The 14,959-nt window shown below is 40.1% G+C and overlaps 1 protein-coding gene across 1 annotated transcript in view; it reads right to left on the bottom strand.

The window, feature by feature from the left end:
* SORCS1 (sortilin related VPS10 domain containing receptor 1) overlaps window positions 1-14,959 on the bottom strand; it is a 340,603-nt gene that overhangs the window by 218,101 nt on the left and 107,543 nt on the right. The window contains 1 exon segment of the mRNA XM_033149720.1: window positions 55-122. Within this exon segment, the coding sequence (XP_033005611.1) occupies window positions 55-122 (68 nt within the window).

The raw sequence follows: 14,959 nt of genomic DNA, 5'->3' as shown, positions 1-14,959 counted from the left end.
AGTGTCCAAATTGTTAAGTAAATTGGTAATTATTAACTCAGCTTATCTACATACCTCCACAGTGAGCTCTCCGTGATACTCCCCAGGTTGTAGTCATACAGCTTTGTCAGAATTAAAATCACCTGCAGGCACAAGAAGGAAATCATGGTTACTCTCTAACAATTAGAATCTCATAGAACTGATATGACCCAGGGGAGGACTTAGACTGCTGTTAATGGGTGCTTAACATAATTAAATGAACTGCTCAAGCATTTGCTTAACTGATATGGAAGTGTCTGCAGAGACGTCTGGAATTCCTCTCACTAGTGTCTGCTGCATGTGGCAACTTCTCTCAGAAAAAAGCGAAGGGTCATTTGCTTTACCACTCAAAGCACATGATAAAGGTGAAACGTCAACATTGTGTGAGCCAGTTTAAAACTATTTTTCTAGACCTGCTGCAGGGGCCCCATGTGAATTAATGGTCAAGATCTTCTACTCTGGCAGTTACCCCCTGCCCCCAGAAATAAGCCCTCACATTGTACAATAACACTGATAGATAAATTGTACAGAACCACAGACTTTAATAAAGACACACAGTATAGTATATTCTTCTAAATAGTATGGAGTCATAGAGTTGGACAGGATCTTGTAGGTCCAACCCCCTGCACAATGCAGGAAATGCAGAACAAAGAATGGCTTTCCAATAGCTGCTTGAAGAACCTTGCCAAGGGAACCCACAATCCCTGTGTGTAATTGGTTCAGTTATCAGAATGCTCAAATGGATAAAATGCTTCTCCTGAACTTTAGCTGAAATCTGTTAATGGATGTAGCCATACTCTCTGGGGCAGCACATAACCATTCATTGACCGTTTCTATGTGATAGCCCTTGAGGCATCTCAAGAGTATTGTCATTCAGCTAAACATGTTTAGTTTGTGGACTTGTCATCCATACCCCTAACTATCTTTGTTGCCCCTTCTGTACCTTTTCTCAATTAGTTTTTTATCATTTTAAAATTGCAGCTGTTACATTTTATGATCTGAAAACTTTTTATTAAAGTTCTTCTTGTTAAACAAACAAAAGTACATATATTGTACACTTTATACCTGTCCATTTGATGTTTTGTTTGTTTGCCCTAAACACTTTGCATTTGTCTGTATCAAATTTCCTTCTGTTAATTTCAGTCGTTTCCCATTCTATCAGGGTCATTTTGAATTTTATTCCTGTCTTTTGAGGTGTTTGCTATTCCTCCCAGATTATCCACACATTTAACAAGCATTGCCTCCACTTCTTCATCTAAGGGGTTGATCCCAAAGTACAAAGAATACCAGGCCTAGAACAGAGCCTTGCAGCACCCTACTTGCAACCAATGATGATCCCTCCGTGAGTACCATTTTCCAACCAGCTGGAAATCCATTCGATAGCATTATCGTCTAACCCCACATTTAACCAGTCCATGGAGAGAAATATGGGTCATGTTATCAAATGCTTTGCTTAAAACAAGATGAATTACATCCACAGCATCCCATTAACTGGGTTTACCGACCGAATTAAAAGAGAGAGAAAAAGATTAGTCTTAAATGAAATTTTAAGGGAAAGCTGCATTTCACAATTTTTCATGTGCTTCTGGCATTACTTAATCAAAGTGTGCTTGTGGCTTCCATGCTAGTTACTTTAAAGTCATTCATTCATTCATTCATTCATTGTGGTAGGCCAGACTCCCCCCTCCCCACAGCCACATATCCACCTTACTGGCATTGTGGTCATGTATAGCAAGGGTGGATTAACATGTGGCCCTCCATACATTGTTGAACTGCAACTCTCATTATTCCAGGCCATTGGCCATGTTGCCTGAGACTGGTGAGAGCAGGAGTCTAACTGGAGGGCTACAGGTTAGACATCCCCAGTGCTATTTTTCTAGAGAAAGAGGTGCCAGAATTCACCACGAACACCTCCCTTGTTATTTTATTATGGCAATGGCACCACCCTGAGAAGTACCAGAACTGAGTTCCTGTGAGTTCCACCTGAAAAAGGTCCTGGACACCCCTGGTGTAGATAACACTCCATGGAATACCATTCATATGGGGTAGTTTGCTACATGCTCTGGTAATTTCAGCATGCCCCTGTAAAACCACCAAAATATATAGAAAACAGTGGTGCCCCCCAAAACTATGGACATGCTTTAAGTAATATCTCTGTTGGAGGTTTTGCTAAGCTGCTTTTCGGGTTAACAGGTTCAGTTGCTGACAGTGCCCTTAATTCCTGTTACAGATGGATGCGAGACCTGGCACACTGCTAGCTTGACTTCATTATTTGGTTTACTGCCGTCTTGTATCAGGAGAGCAACTACCAGAAATGCTTTATGTGCAAATGCCCCTCCCTTCCCCATTTTCGTAGTGGGGGATTTATAGGTCTATTCAGGGAGCGGAGCGGCAACATAATTCTGTATCTTCAACAAACAGCCGCCCTGCTGCCACTGATAAGCTTTCCTGGGAGGGCGGTGATTGAAATTTAGCACTTTCCAAGCCTTAATTGGCACATGTCTTTGTCAGGCATACGCACCCGCTGTGGGAATGCCATCTGACAGGGTGGTAGGCAGCCTGACACCTAGCACAAGCTCAGGTTCTCTCTAAAAAAAGTGAAATTAAAATGAAAGTGAGTCATCAACTTTTAGTAGATCAGAGTTTGGAAAATGGAGGACAGTAGAATGACTAGCGATTTCCAGCTGCAATTAGCTGTTCATCTCTGCTGTGCTCAACTACATGCTTGGCACCATATTGTTTCAGCTGCCATTGTGCCAATAACCCCATATGAACCAATCATTTATTATGATTTATTTACCAACCACATGGCTCCCATCGAGCCCTCAGAACAGCTTACAGACAAAAAGCAAAAACAGCACATAGTTCATAATAAAACAAGTAGCAACTAAAATTGCATCAATTTAACTACTTTCAAATCAAGTTCGAAATAGCATTTTATCAAGCAGCTAAGATAAAGTTTGTACTGGAAAATAAATAAATCAGGCTGTGGTTGCAAAACAATTCAGTGGAAAGACAGAGTAGGGGATAGTGTTTCAACCTATACTAAATTTCAGTTTGTCATCTTGAAGACTTAGGTTCACATTTTGGGTGTGGTCCACAGGTGGGAGCCCTGATCCTGGCAGTGATGAGGAGCACTTCTGGGGAGCTAAGTTTACAAACTGTGTCATTCCTGGAAATATCAGACTGAGCCAAGGTGACACATGTCTTAGTTCAGAAGTAGGGAACTTTTCTAGCCTGAATTATCTCTCCTGCCCCTTGTGGGCCAAGTTTCACAGGTGGGTGGAGCTGCAAACCTGTCCATCACCTGATATCAAAATTGTATCAGGTGACCTTTTTGCCCACAGGGGTCTTTAGAAGCCCCTTTCAAACTTCTATTTTGTGCAATACTTTGAACTGAATTTCTGAAGATCTGACAATCAGATGATTGTCAGATCTTCAGAACCTCTGTTCTGAAGACATCTTCTCAGTGTGCTATTTTGCACTTAGTTACATTTCGTTTGGACTCATGCAATGCCCAACATTCTGTCTAGTGATCAGTTAGAAACCAACTAAGCAATTTTATAGCTACCCTGGCTACCCCACTCCTTCCTGAAATCTTAGCAAGACTCTGATCCAGAGGACTTATAAGATATTGTTTTCCCCTCCTGAGTAGGTCTCTGTGATTAGTTTTTTGCTCCCAGACTTGATTTTTGTTCCTAGCCTAACTAGGAGACACTCATCACACTTTATATTCCTGGGATCCTGGTAGAAATTGTGGAAGGCTGTGTCAAGGGTAAGGAGCTGTGATCAGTTAGGGCATGTCAGGTCTCCTGAAGCTTTCCCATGTGGTCAGCTTCCAGAAAAAAATAGTTATTTATTAGGGTCCAATATTTTCCCAAGATCACTTGGAGATGTCATCCAGTTCTGGTTCTGGACAGCTGTTTGCAGAAAAACAGCTCAGAACAACGCAGTCTACATTGCTTCAATGCTTTTTTGGCTGTATGAAGTGATACTAATGACCCAGCCTAAGAATAAATATTCCTAGAGAGATTAAATCTTGGGCCTTACTCATATCTAAACCACTTCTATGTTAAAGCAATATACAGTGATCTTTAAAAATATGTAAACTTAATAACTATTAGGTAATCCCCCCATCTTTCATTTTAATGCACCCCTTTTCATAATACCCCTTTTAGTTTATTGCTATGGTGTGATAACCTTTCTTTTCCAATTGCTTTTTCTGATAAGGTACATATTTTTGATACAAAGACAAAAGTACAAAGAGGATAGCAAGATGCATGCTTGCATTGAGGGGCTCTCATTTTCTGTATTGTTAGTATATAAAAAGCTATGTAGCTCCATCATGTAAAATATTTATTCTTTCATTCTTACTTTTGCTTCTTTGTTGTTTAGCCTGTAAAAGGTTAGTTTACATTTAACATTATTATTTTCTCTCCTGGACTGTCGCTAGCTAAACTGAAGACCCTAATGAACAAAGACATGCATATTATGTTGTTCTAAATGTCAAAATATGGGTGTAAAGGAATTTGGTAATGTAATGAAAAATAATGCATTGCCCTTTTCCCCCCTTCCTTGTTTCTATTCTTCTCATCTACAGTAATTTCATCAAACAACACAACTAGCTATAGAAGGGTTAGAAGTAGAGAAAAATGAATGTAAGCCTGGTCTTTGAGGGGCTTCTGTTGTCATTTTGCTGAAGCAAGGGGAACAACATAATGTAAGCAACTAATAGAAGTAGTTGTCCTTTGACATTTCCCACTCCCTGAAATGTTTTCCATTCAAGCAATATGAATTTAATTATTTTTCCCTAATGTATCAAGTATTCTCATTTCCACTGTTATACTCTATATAATGCTTCCTTCCTTATAACCTATCAAGGCTACCCAGAACAACAGAAGGTGTACTATTAAGAATGCCATCTATGAATAATCAATTTTTTAAACAAGATAATGGCATTTTATGTGTTAGACAAAATTTTACCATCCAGCCCTTGTAAGTAAGCTCTATTGAGTTCAGTGGTACTAATTCCAAGGCAAGTGTATATAAAATGGCAGTATGAGAAATGTGCTAAAATTCAAGCATTCAGAAGTGTTTCCATGTTTGCCAGTTTCGCAACCAAAAAGCAGCCCAGTTTTTACAATTCTCCTGAAGATGCTCGTGTTCAAGTTTTGGCACATGTTTATAGAAAAGGTGCTCAAGAATAATGCACCAGCAAACAACAAAAGCTTGTTTCAGTGTCCTGGCTATCCACATGCCATGTACAGATGATGCCAATACTAAGAGAACGCTGTAAGGCCAAAGCAGCAAAACATGGGAGATTCCTAGATATATTTTCATGTGCAATTTTCTCCCCTACAAGCAGCATGGTGGGAACTGCTTTGGACTGCAGATACAATGCAGAAGTGGAGGGATCTTTCCTTTCACCACACAACCTTTGGCTTTGGTTCAAATTGGCCCCTTCCCCTAGCAGCTGTCATTAAGAAAAGAAAATCAATGGGAAATTCAAACCATTGATCTCTCTACCATTTAGAGGCAGGTATTTAAGAAACAATGCCATATAATATATTGAAAAGGGGAGGGGAGGAAACACAGCAAATGATGGCACAGATAGAGCAATGATGTCCTCCAGATGAAGAATTCCCAGCCGGAAGTGATCTGCAAGGTTCCATGCCACATGAATATTCATAAACACAGATCCAAGCAGAGAAGTTTACACTGTGCTAACCTTAGCAAAAAGTGCATCTGCTAGGCCTCCCCATCAGACCAATAATGGGACCTCAACTTCCAACTGCAGTAACTGATCTAGGATGAGCCAAAGTTGCATGCATAGCCATGATCAGCTTATGATTTCAAGCTCCCCAGGCATCACAAAAGGCAGCTGTCAAAACAGGCACAAGCTACTTGTTTCCACAAGTCTTTAGGGAATGAGAATCTGTGCCTTTGGAAGATAATTATCTCAAGGCTTGTGCCTTTCAGTTCCAATGCAAGCCACAAAATCCAACACTTGCCTCTTTGAAAGTGTTGGCAGTGTCAAGTTATTTGAAACAAACTCTGGCCTCTGTCTTCAGCCAGGGGACCAAAGGCCACTGGAAGGTTGTATTCATGTTTTCCATAAAGAATATAATGAAAGAAATCCTACAGCTATATTTTATGAATTACAGGGATGCAACTTTGTGTGATGTTCCTAGAAGACTCATATTACTTTCCGCTCTATGCCCAAAGGATCCAACTATTTTGACACAACTTTCAAAAACATGGATACCATATCAAGCCAATATAGTGTCACTTAATCGCTTGGCTAAGCTTCCCTGACACTAATGCTCTTTTCCCCTGGCAGCTACTCTGGCCACTTTTACACTGACATTTATCTAGAAAGATTAGTCGCTATAACCCTGTTCATTTTCCATGTGCTTTGGAAGAGGCTGCAATTGTGCTCAGGAGTAGAATGAGCAACCTTTTAAGGTATAGCAGGGATGGTTCTATGCATAAAAGACCAGAAGGCCCACAAACACAGCAACGATATGCATGGTGTGAGCCACTTCTGATGTTGCTTTGTTATATCCATGTTCTGAAACAAAAGACAGGCAAAGCCTACTGACAAGCAGCTTTGTGATGATGGGACATTTGCATGTGATTCTGAAATGTATTAACTATCATCAGTACTTTTTTTCCTTAAAAAATGTTTAGGGGTACTCTCATTTTCCTACTCAGATTCACAAAATGTTTAGGGGTATGCGTCCCCCCAGGAAAAAAAAAACCCACCACTGACTATCATAAGGATCTGCAAGCATAAGACCACAGATTCATATCTGATCTTTGCTTTTGGGGGACGAAAACAAGGTTTGTTTTCTTTTGTAAATATATTATAGGGAGCAATTTCTGATTGCACAGCTATTTCTAACACAAAACAACCTTTCTGTAGGAACTCAATCTTTCCACCTGAAAATATTTTAGTATCTTTTGAATCACCAGGCTCTGTATCTACAAATTATTTCCATTTCCCCCCAGTATACAATAAGATGCTAAAGTCAAGCAAATAGCTTTTATCACTTCATGGGGGAAGGAGTTCTTCAAAGAGAGGCAAATAAATCAACCTAATAAAAACATGCTTCTGCTATAATTCCAAGTGATTTGGTTCTTTCAATTTATAACCTCAGGGCTGGATTGAGAATTTTGTGAGCCTCGAGGCAAGACATCTGCAAGAGACCTGTCTCTCCCCCAATGAACGTGTAATGCTTGCTCACTTCCATCATTGCTCAAAAACACTTAGAGAAACAAAAGTCCAAGGTAAGTCATAGTCTTCACTTATACCTGCTTTTCCTATGTAGTGGTTTTGATGAACTAAAATCAACCTCACTCAAAGGTACTGCATAGAATAGAGATTTTCAGCCTTTTTGACTACCACCTCTGACCCTGCCCTGCTTCCCCTTCAAAGGTCTTATCTGAATCTGCCCCCACCATTTCTCTCCAATTCTGTGGGGCTCCCCCAGCCCCCTTAACAACAGTGGCCCTGCCACAAATATCTGCCCCACTCTGGTCTTCTGCTTATTTCTTTATCTAACCCCGTTTGATCCTATTCACAAGTTCGTCCCCTCTCACCCACTGGTACTCTTCTGCATCTGAGCCCACCAACCTGCCAGGTGCATCCTGCTCAATACCAGCTGGCTGGCTGCCCCCTTGGAGTAGAACCCCCACCTGCTTTGTGCCCCACTTTAACCCCTCCAGGATCTCACCTCTGACTCCTCCCTCCCTCCCTCCCTTCCTTGGGCTTCTTGTCTGTCTCAGGCAAACAAACTAATAAGCACCCTCATCTCAAATAAATAAACAAACAAAACTACTCCCTATGTTCATCCCTGCCTTTACTGCCTCCTCCCTCCAACTCACCAGCTCTCTCTCTCTCTTCCTCCTCTTCTTGTCCTTCTCCAAGCAGCCCCTGGACAGTACCTGATACAGCCCGTCCAATAGTAATGCATCTGGCATATGTCAGAGCGTTGAAGCTCTCACCAAGCCCAGCTCACATCAGACTGGCTGGCAAATAACTCCCAACTTACACACATTATGGACCATGATTAAAGTGCTTGCCCTGTGTAGACATTATCTGTCACATTTAAATGTGTGTGCTGGTCAATACAAGGGCTTCCTTGTCCCTTATGCAAGGACTGTACAATTCCCTGAAACTTTCAAAATCAAACTTTGGAGGCTTTTGCAGTCTTCCCTCTGATCCGAGAATATTTGCACAAGAAGTAGAGTTATATTTTCTGTTTTGCCATGACTTCTTAACTGACAAAAAAAATCCCTCATCAAATGTGTGCATTAGAGCCCAAAAGTAAACATTCATAAAAATTCAGTTCAGATCTAGTTTTCTGCTTTCAAGGACTAATGGCCCTGGAGTTGTTTACAAGAACACTGTTCTATATTACTTTTAATATGGCTAATTTTCCCCCATTCCTCCATACATCAAACCATTGTTTACCTCTGCTCAGCAACCTAGGCAGCATGATACAAGGAACACGGATTGTGACATCCAATACAATGCTCTCTCTCTGAGTTTACATGGCTCTCTCTGTATTCAAGCCTCATATCTGACAGATTCACTCATTTTATCCATAACAAAGTGAGGGCATGTACAAGCAGATTGTGTCATGTCAAAAGTCCCAGCCAGCCAATTGGCCATGACTTACTTGGTTTTACAAGTAAAACTGCTACTTAAGCAAGATTCCTTATGGGTAAACAAAGTGCTCATCTTACCTCTAGGTAATACAGACAGCTCACAGAAGTGAGCTGTTCCAAACTGTATAGGGAAAAGAAACAAATCCCTTTTTCAAATATAACAAATAAACACAAACACTTTTCATGCAACAAATCTGCCAGAGGAACTGTGTTTGAACTTGGGGAGATGAAACATGGAAGTGATTGATGTTGTTGCATTCTCAAGTCTGATCCCCCTGCCCAAAATGTTTGAATTTCCCACGTATGTACCATATATAAATATATAGTTGATGTTTTATGGGTGAAAGCAGATATGGAGAAAGAAAATAAAGATAATACTATTTAAGCGTTCTAATACCAAACCTTTATCCATCTGATATTTCACTTCCAACTGTGACAATCTTGGATATGTCAAAAGACACCCCTTGCCCCCCCCAAAAAAAACCGTAACAAAAAACTGACTTCTCAATTGGCCATGACAGAATTAATGTAACAAGCAAAACTGCTTGCTCCAACAAGCTGTCCCTCTTGTGGCAAACACAGAGTTTTTTTCTAGACTGATTAGTTCCCCTCTCTCACACAAAATGGCTGCCATCTGTCAGCTCATTTGTAAAAACACAGAAAAACTGTCCAGGGACAGTTGGGCAGCAATAAACATTGGTCTAAAGCAGAGATGGAAATACTATGGTCCTCTGAGTGTTGTTGGACTGCCCATTAACCCTAGCCAGCATAGCCAATGCTCAGGTATTATTGGAGCTGCAGTCTAGGAACATCTAGAGGGCCTCAGGTTCCCCATCACTGGTCTATACCTTTGCTACATGATTTTATGAGCAAGTCAAACACACATTTGAAGAGGTACAGTACTTCCACCATTTTCTTGTGGAGGGCTGTTTATTTGGAATAGCCCTCATGTGACTATCACACTTCATATGAAATGATAAACTGAAGAAGATGGTTCCTTGTTTCACAGCTTTGAACTGGATTGCGAACTTGAACAGTGCTTACTGTAGTGGTGTCCTCCCTGTGGAACACCCTCCCATCAGATGTCAAGGAGATGAGTAACTATACAACTTTTAGAAGACATCTGAATGCAGCCCTGTATAGGGAAGCTTTTTAAGGTTTAATATTTTATTGTTTTTATATATGTTGGAAGCCTCCCAGAGTGGCTGGGGCAACCCAGTCAGATGGATCAGGTCCAAAAAACAAACAAAGAAACAAACAAAAATAATTACTGTCCCGTGAACTCATGTGATGGGAAAATCTCTCTCTCTCTCACTCTCTCTCTCTCTCTCTCTCTCTCTCTCTCTCTCTCTCTCACACACACACACACACGTCCTGCACAAATTTAAACAAAGTTATGATCTTGCGCTACCCAGAAGCACCCAACAAATCTTTGATCACAAATCACCTCAATATATTAACACCACACACACACACACACACACACACACACACACCCCAAACCTCATTTACTAGATGGTGTCCTGCAGGGTACATTTACAATTGCAGTTATAATAGATCCTATAAACCCCAAACACAAATCTTTCTAACCAGAAGTTGTAGCAATATGAACTGACCATTTGTAAGCCACTTTCTAAAGGAGAATGAGAAAATGTTGCAAAGAGAAGAGGAAAGGTTGGTGTGGAAAACCTACCTTGGAAATAAAATCACTTGATTGTGGGTAGGGAAATAATTAAAATGCAAAATCCCAGACTCCAGAACTGCTAGCTAGAAATAATGTGACATATTTATATATATCTGAACACCTAGCAGTCAGCTTATTCTGAGGCTTTCTAAAGCAGATAAAAGTGAAAAATTAGCATGCAATGAATAATTAATTTCGTGCTTTACTGATGTTTAAACAAATGGCTTTCATGAAAGGGATAGGCATTCAAGCAATAAATAACTGTTTAGCTCCCTGACAGAAGGAAAGAAGATACCATGACAGAGTTATTGAATTGAGCTGCATGGTGACAAGGAAAATGCAATGAAGATAAAGGAGTGGAGTGGCTTGAATAACTGGACAACTCCAGGGTTAGAGGGGAAGGCATACCTTACAAAATATATCTATTTATGATTGGGACAGGGCAACAAAAGCAAGCTCATCAGTATACATGTTTTTTATGTAAACTTCTCTAAAACTTCATAAATTTAATTAATGATATCATAAGTCACCTGGAACACAATGGGGCTTATGTCTGATAAACCTGATGGGCATGTACTATTAGTTAAAGTGGGCATTCTCAAACCTGGTGTTGCCAGGTTCCATTTGAGATGGCTGAAAATTACTAAGGTCCACCAGTCACAGAAAGGTATTGCAGTGGCAGAACCAGACACAAAATGAAGGCAGAGACTGACACAATCAGCTGGAAATTACTGATTCCACTTTCAAGTGATAGCTGATCCATCTATGGAATTTGCTAAATTATTTGCCACAGCATTTTCCTAGAGGCAAGGTATTTCATAGCTTAGCTTTCCTCAAGATAAGTACAGACATTTGCTCTGGCAGTGTTGTGATATTGCTTCCCCATTTCTCTCTCTATACTATATTTGCACTAGATCATCATTCTGCAGCCCCCATTGGAGGTTGTGTGGTGCCTCATGGACCGGGAAAGCATGGATCTCTGCCTTGAAAGCACGGAGCAAAAGGGAAGTGTGGATTAGCCCTAAGAAGGCGAAATCCTTCTTAGTCCTAAAAAAGGTGGTTTAAAACAATTGAGGAGGTCTGGCTAGATTAGGAAGGGGGAACACTGAGGATTTTAAAAATAAAATAACAAGGAGAAAAAGTAGAAATGGGTACAACAGAGAAGCCAACACCTGAAAGCTAACACAACAAAGCTTCAGCATCCTTCTCACTGTGCTCAAACCTTCCTTTAAACCACAACTTCCCTCCTCTCTGTGTCTCCCCCTCCTCACTTTATTCACATCACTATTATCGTTTAAAACCACCACCTTTCTTGTCTCTGTGTCATTCCACCCCTGCTTTACTCAAACATGACTCTCTTCCATTCCTCAGATGCTTCAAAGGCAATAGAGGGTTTGTGTAGAAACTTGCCTATTTTTCAGAGGTGAAATTTGCATGCATAGCTTTGCACACTTTCCCCCCATGGCCCCATCCATCACTGGCATGTGGTCCCCAGGTGGTTACCCAAAAAGAAAGAGGTTCCCTTCCCCTGTTTCACACAGATTCTTTCCCATGCAGGTCTTTATGTCTTGTTAACTACAATAGCTATATGAAAGAAAGATATTATATTGCATTATAATATAATGAATATATTATATTGTTGGAAAAATCTATTAACATTTATGGAACGTCACCAACAATTTACAGCGGTCATAATTAAATGTGACAAACTACTGTCCTTAAACGTGGACAAATGAACTGACTAAACAGGGTCTTGGCAGCATAAATGAGCTCCTGCCAGTTGCTTATGGGTAAAGTTCAACGCCCAACAATCTTATACTGTCTCATAAGACATGACCTTGTGTGGGACAGATGCCAAAAAGTAGGGCTGGAATGTAAGGCCATTCATTTCCACTTAAACAACGTCTTCCGATCTGCCCACTCATTCCTGAGGGACTGTTCCCAAAGAACAGTTGTTTTCCTTTTAAAAAACATTCACATACATGAATGCACTGTATTTCTCACCTTCAATTTTGTTAAAGTGCTAAGTCAACAAACTCCAGCTAATTAGTTCTATTTATTCCATGACTGCTAATCAATTACTGCCAAAAAATTCTAATGACTTTTACTTTCCTCATCCTCAACCTTAAAAAAGTCATGCCACCCATAATCCATCAGGTCTTCAAGTTCTCCTACAGAGGGGGAGAGGGGGGAAGAGAGCAAGCTTGGCTTGAGTGTATAATAAAGTTCTCCACTTACTTGCATTCTCACACCTACTCAGCCTCAGTGAAAATAACCCTCTGCCAGCTGCCTGAAAATAAGCTCAGAGGCATCGGGAGACCAATTGTAATGCAAAGGTCATATTTTCCAAGCTGTTTATAGATTGTAATTTGTAAGGGTATAATGTCACAGGTTGTCAATAATTCAAGGTGGAAAATTACAAGTCGTAATAGGCTATCAATTCTTCATTCTTCCCCACTTAAGTCTATATCCCCCAAAGAGTGGTTAAATTGCATTTCATTTGAGTTTATTCCTTGAACTTGGATTCCAAAGTTTCATTTGTTTATGGTAAAGACATTTAGGGTGGTAAAATGTAACTAATGCCTTAACAAGCCCTTAGGGAATGTAACCAATAAAAAGTGCATGTTTCAGAGTACAGATATGAATTCCTGCTAAAGGTCTATTCCCGCTGGGCTCCTATATTCTGTACAGCCTGTTGGTAGTGCTGCCAGCATTTAAAAAAAAAAAAAATATTCTTTTTTTTCTCAGAGGCTGAACAAAGGCTGAGATGAAAAGCTCTATGTGCAAGAGACTATTTCAAGCCACTATTTTAAGATTTATCTATTTGGATACAATCCTGTCATTAGTTAATCATGGAAAAGTCCCAGTGAAATCAATAGCAGTTGTTTATATGTAACAAATGACAGGATTACACTTTCTGTGTAATGAGGTGCCTAGTATGTGACCAAAAATGGAATTCCCTTCCCCCTTTGGGAAATCTAATTAGTACCTGGTTGAAATGCTTTTGTTATGTACTGAGCTGAAGCCTAGAACAATAGGATCCAGAATGGAGCAGTCTGATTGGTCTACAGGAGCCACCCAATCCAGGAGCAGCCAATCGGTTTCCTGGATGAAGTGAATCGGCAACCTGATTGGCCTGCAGGAGCAGCCAATCAGGCTTCTGGAGGAAGTGAATCCGCAACCTGATTGGCTTACAAGAGGATCCCTGAATCAACCAATCATGTGAGGCCCGTTGTGTAAATAATGTATATATAGCAGACGTTTTGGAGAAAGATTCATTCTTTGCTACTACGAGCTGAATAAAGAGCATGAAATTCACACTTGACTCTGAGTATATTTCAGCTTTATTACCTCTAGTTCTGCAAGTTTCGGGAAAGCAGATCTCTATTTTTGAAATCAGCAAATTCACACTGCATCCCTTCCCTCTATCCATCCCCCAGTCCAAGGGCAAAGGTTGGTTAATCTGAACAATTCATATCTAGCACACAGTCCTTTTGTCTTGGATACATCTGTGTCCAATTCTATGAAAGTCGGTGCCAGTAAATAAACAATAGGATGGAAAACAGAAGAATGGCTGCACAAGTATCATGGCATTGACTCTGTAACCAAATTCCGCCTCGATGTAATATTGGCAAAGCAGTTTGGATTGGCAGCTAGTTCTGCTACACCAGCATCAACCAGCATTGTGAAATGTGGTGTAGTAATGTTATGGAAAGTACGATGTAGAATCTGGCAAACAATTCTATGGATTGCTATGGGGATTACTTATTTCAAGGTTTCAGTGGAAGCATTTATGTGCTTATACAAAAATGGACTTGCTCTAAGGTAAGTGGAGTAATCCACTCTACTCATCAATGAGCATCATAACAGAAACGTGTTCCTAAGAAATAAGAATGGTTTGTCTAATGCAGTAGTATCTTTCCTTTGTCGTGTATGTTGAACACAAAAGGGAAGAGACACATTTACTTTCCAAGAGAAATATATCTGGTGTGCTAGAGATTGCATTATCAACACCAAACATCTAGAAAGCTTTCATGTACCAATATAGGGACTGAGTAGGAATTTCATAATACAGCAGAAGCAATCATTCCTACCTCTTAATGGAGCCAATTTAGTGTCTGCTAAAACTGTCAACCTTTAAGAGAGATGTTAGCCCTGTGAGCTTCAAGATGCTGAAAGTAACAATGCAGTTATAATGAAATAAACCCTAAAATCAAAACATTTTCAATGAATTTACCCGAAGATGCAGAATGCCAATGTTCAAAGTATCAAAACTTGCCAATAAGTCTCCCATGTGAATACATATTTGAGGTGTCTATATTCAAAGAGGCAAAAACAGAGGTGTAGAAAGGATAGGGTGGGGGTGCACCATAAGCAGGTGCCAAATAGAAAATTTATCAACTTAGTAATTGTCCATTCTGCACCAGTCAACAGTTCGGTTCTCTTCTCTGCTATAGAAGTAGCCTACATTCAGCCGAATTTCATCATGCATTTTGGCTAGGAATGGACAAATCTGTCAATTTATTTTCTTTCTATCTTTTCAGTTGCTCATTCCATTATTAAGTTCTATTTTCCACATTTCTG

This window comes from Lacerta agilis, chromosome 5, assembly GCF_009819535.1.
Source record: "Lacerta agilis isolate rLacAgi1 chromosome 5, rLacAgi1.pri, whole genome shotgun sequence".
NCBI classification, from domain to species: Eukaryota; Metazoa; Chordata; class Lepidosauria; order Squamata; family Lacertidae; genus Lacerta; species Lacerta agilis.
This window is presented reverse-complemented; position numbering and strand designations above follow the sequence as displayed.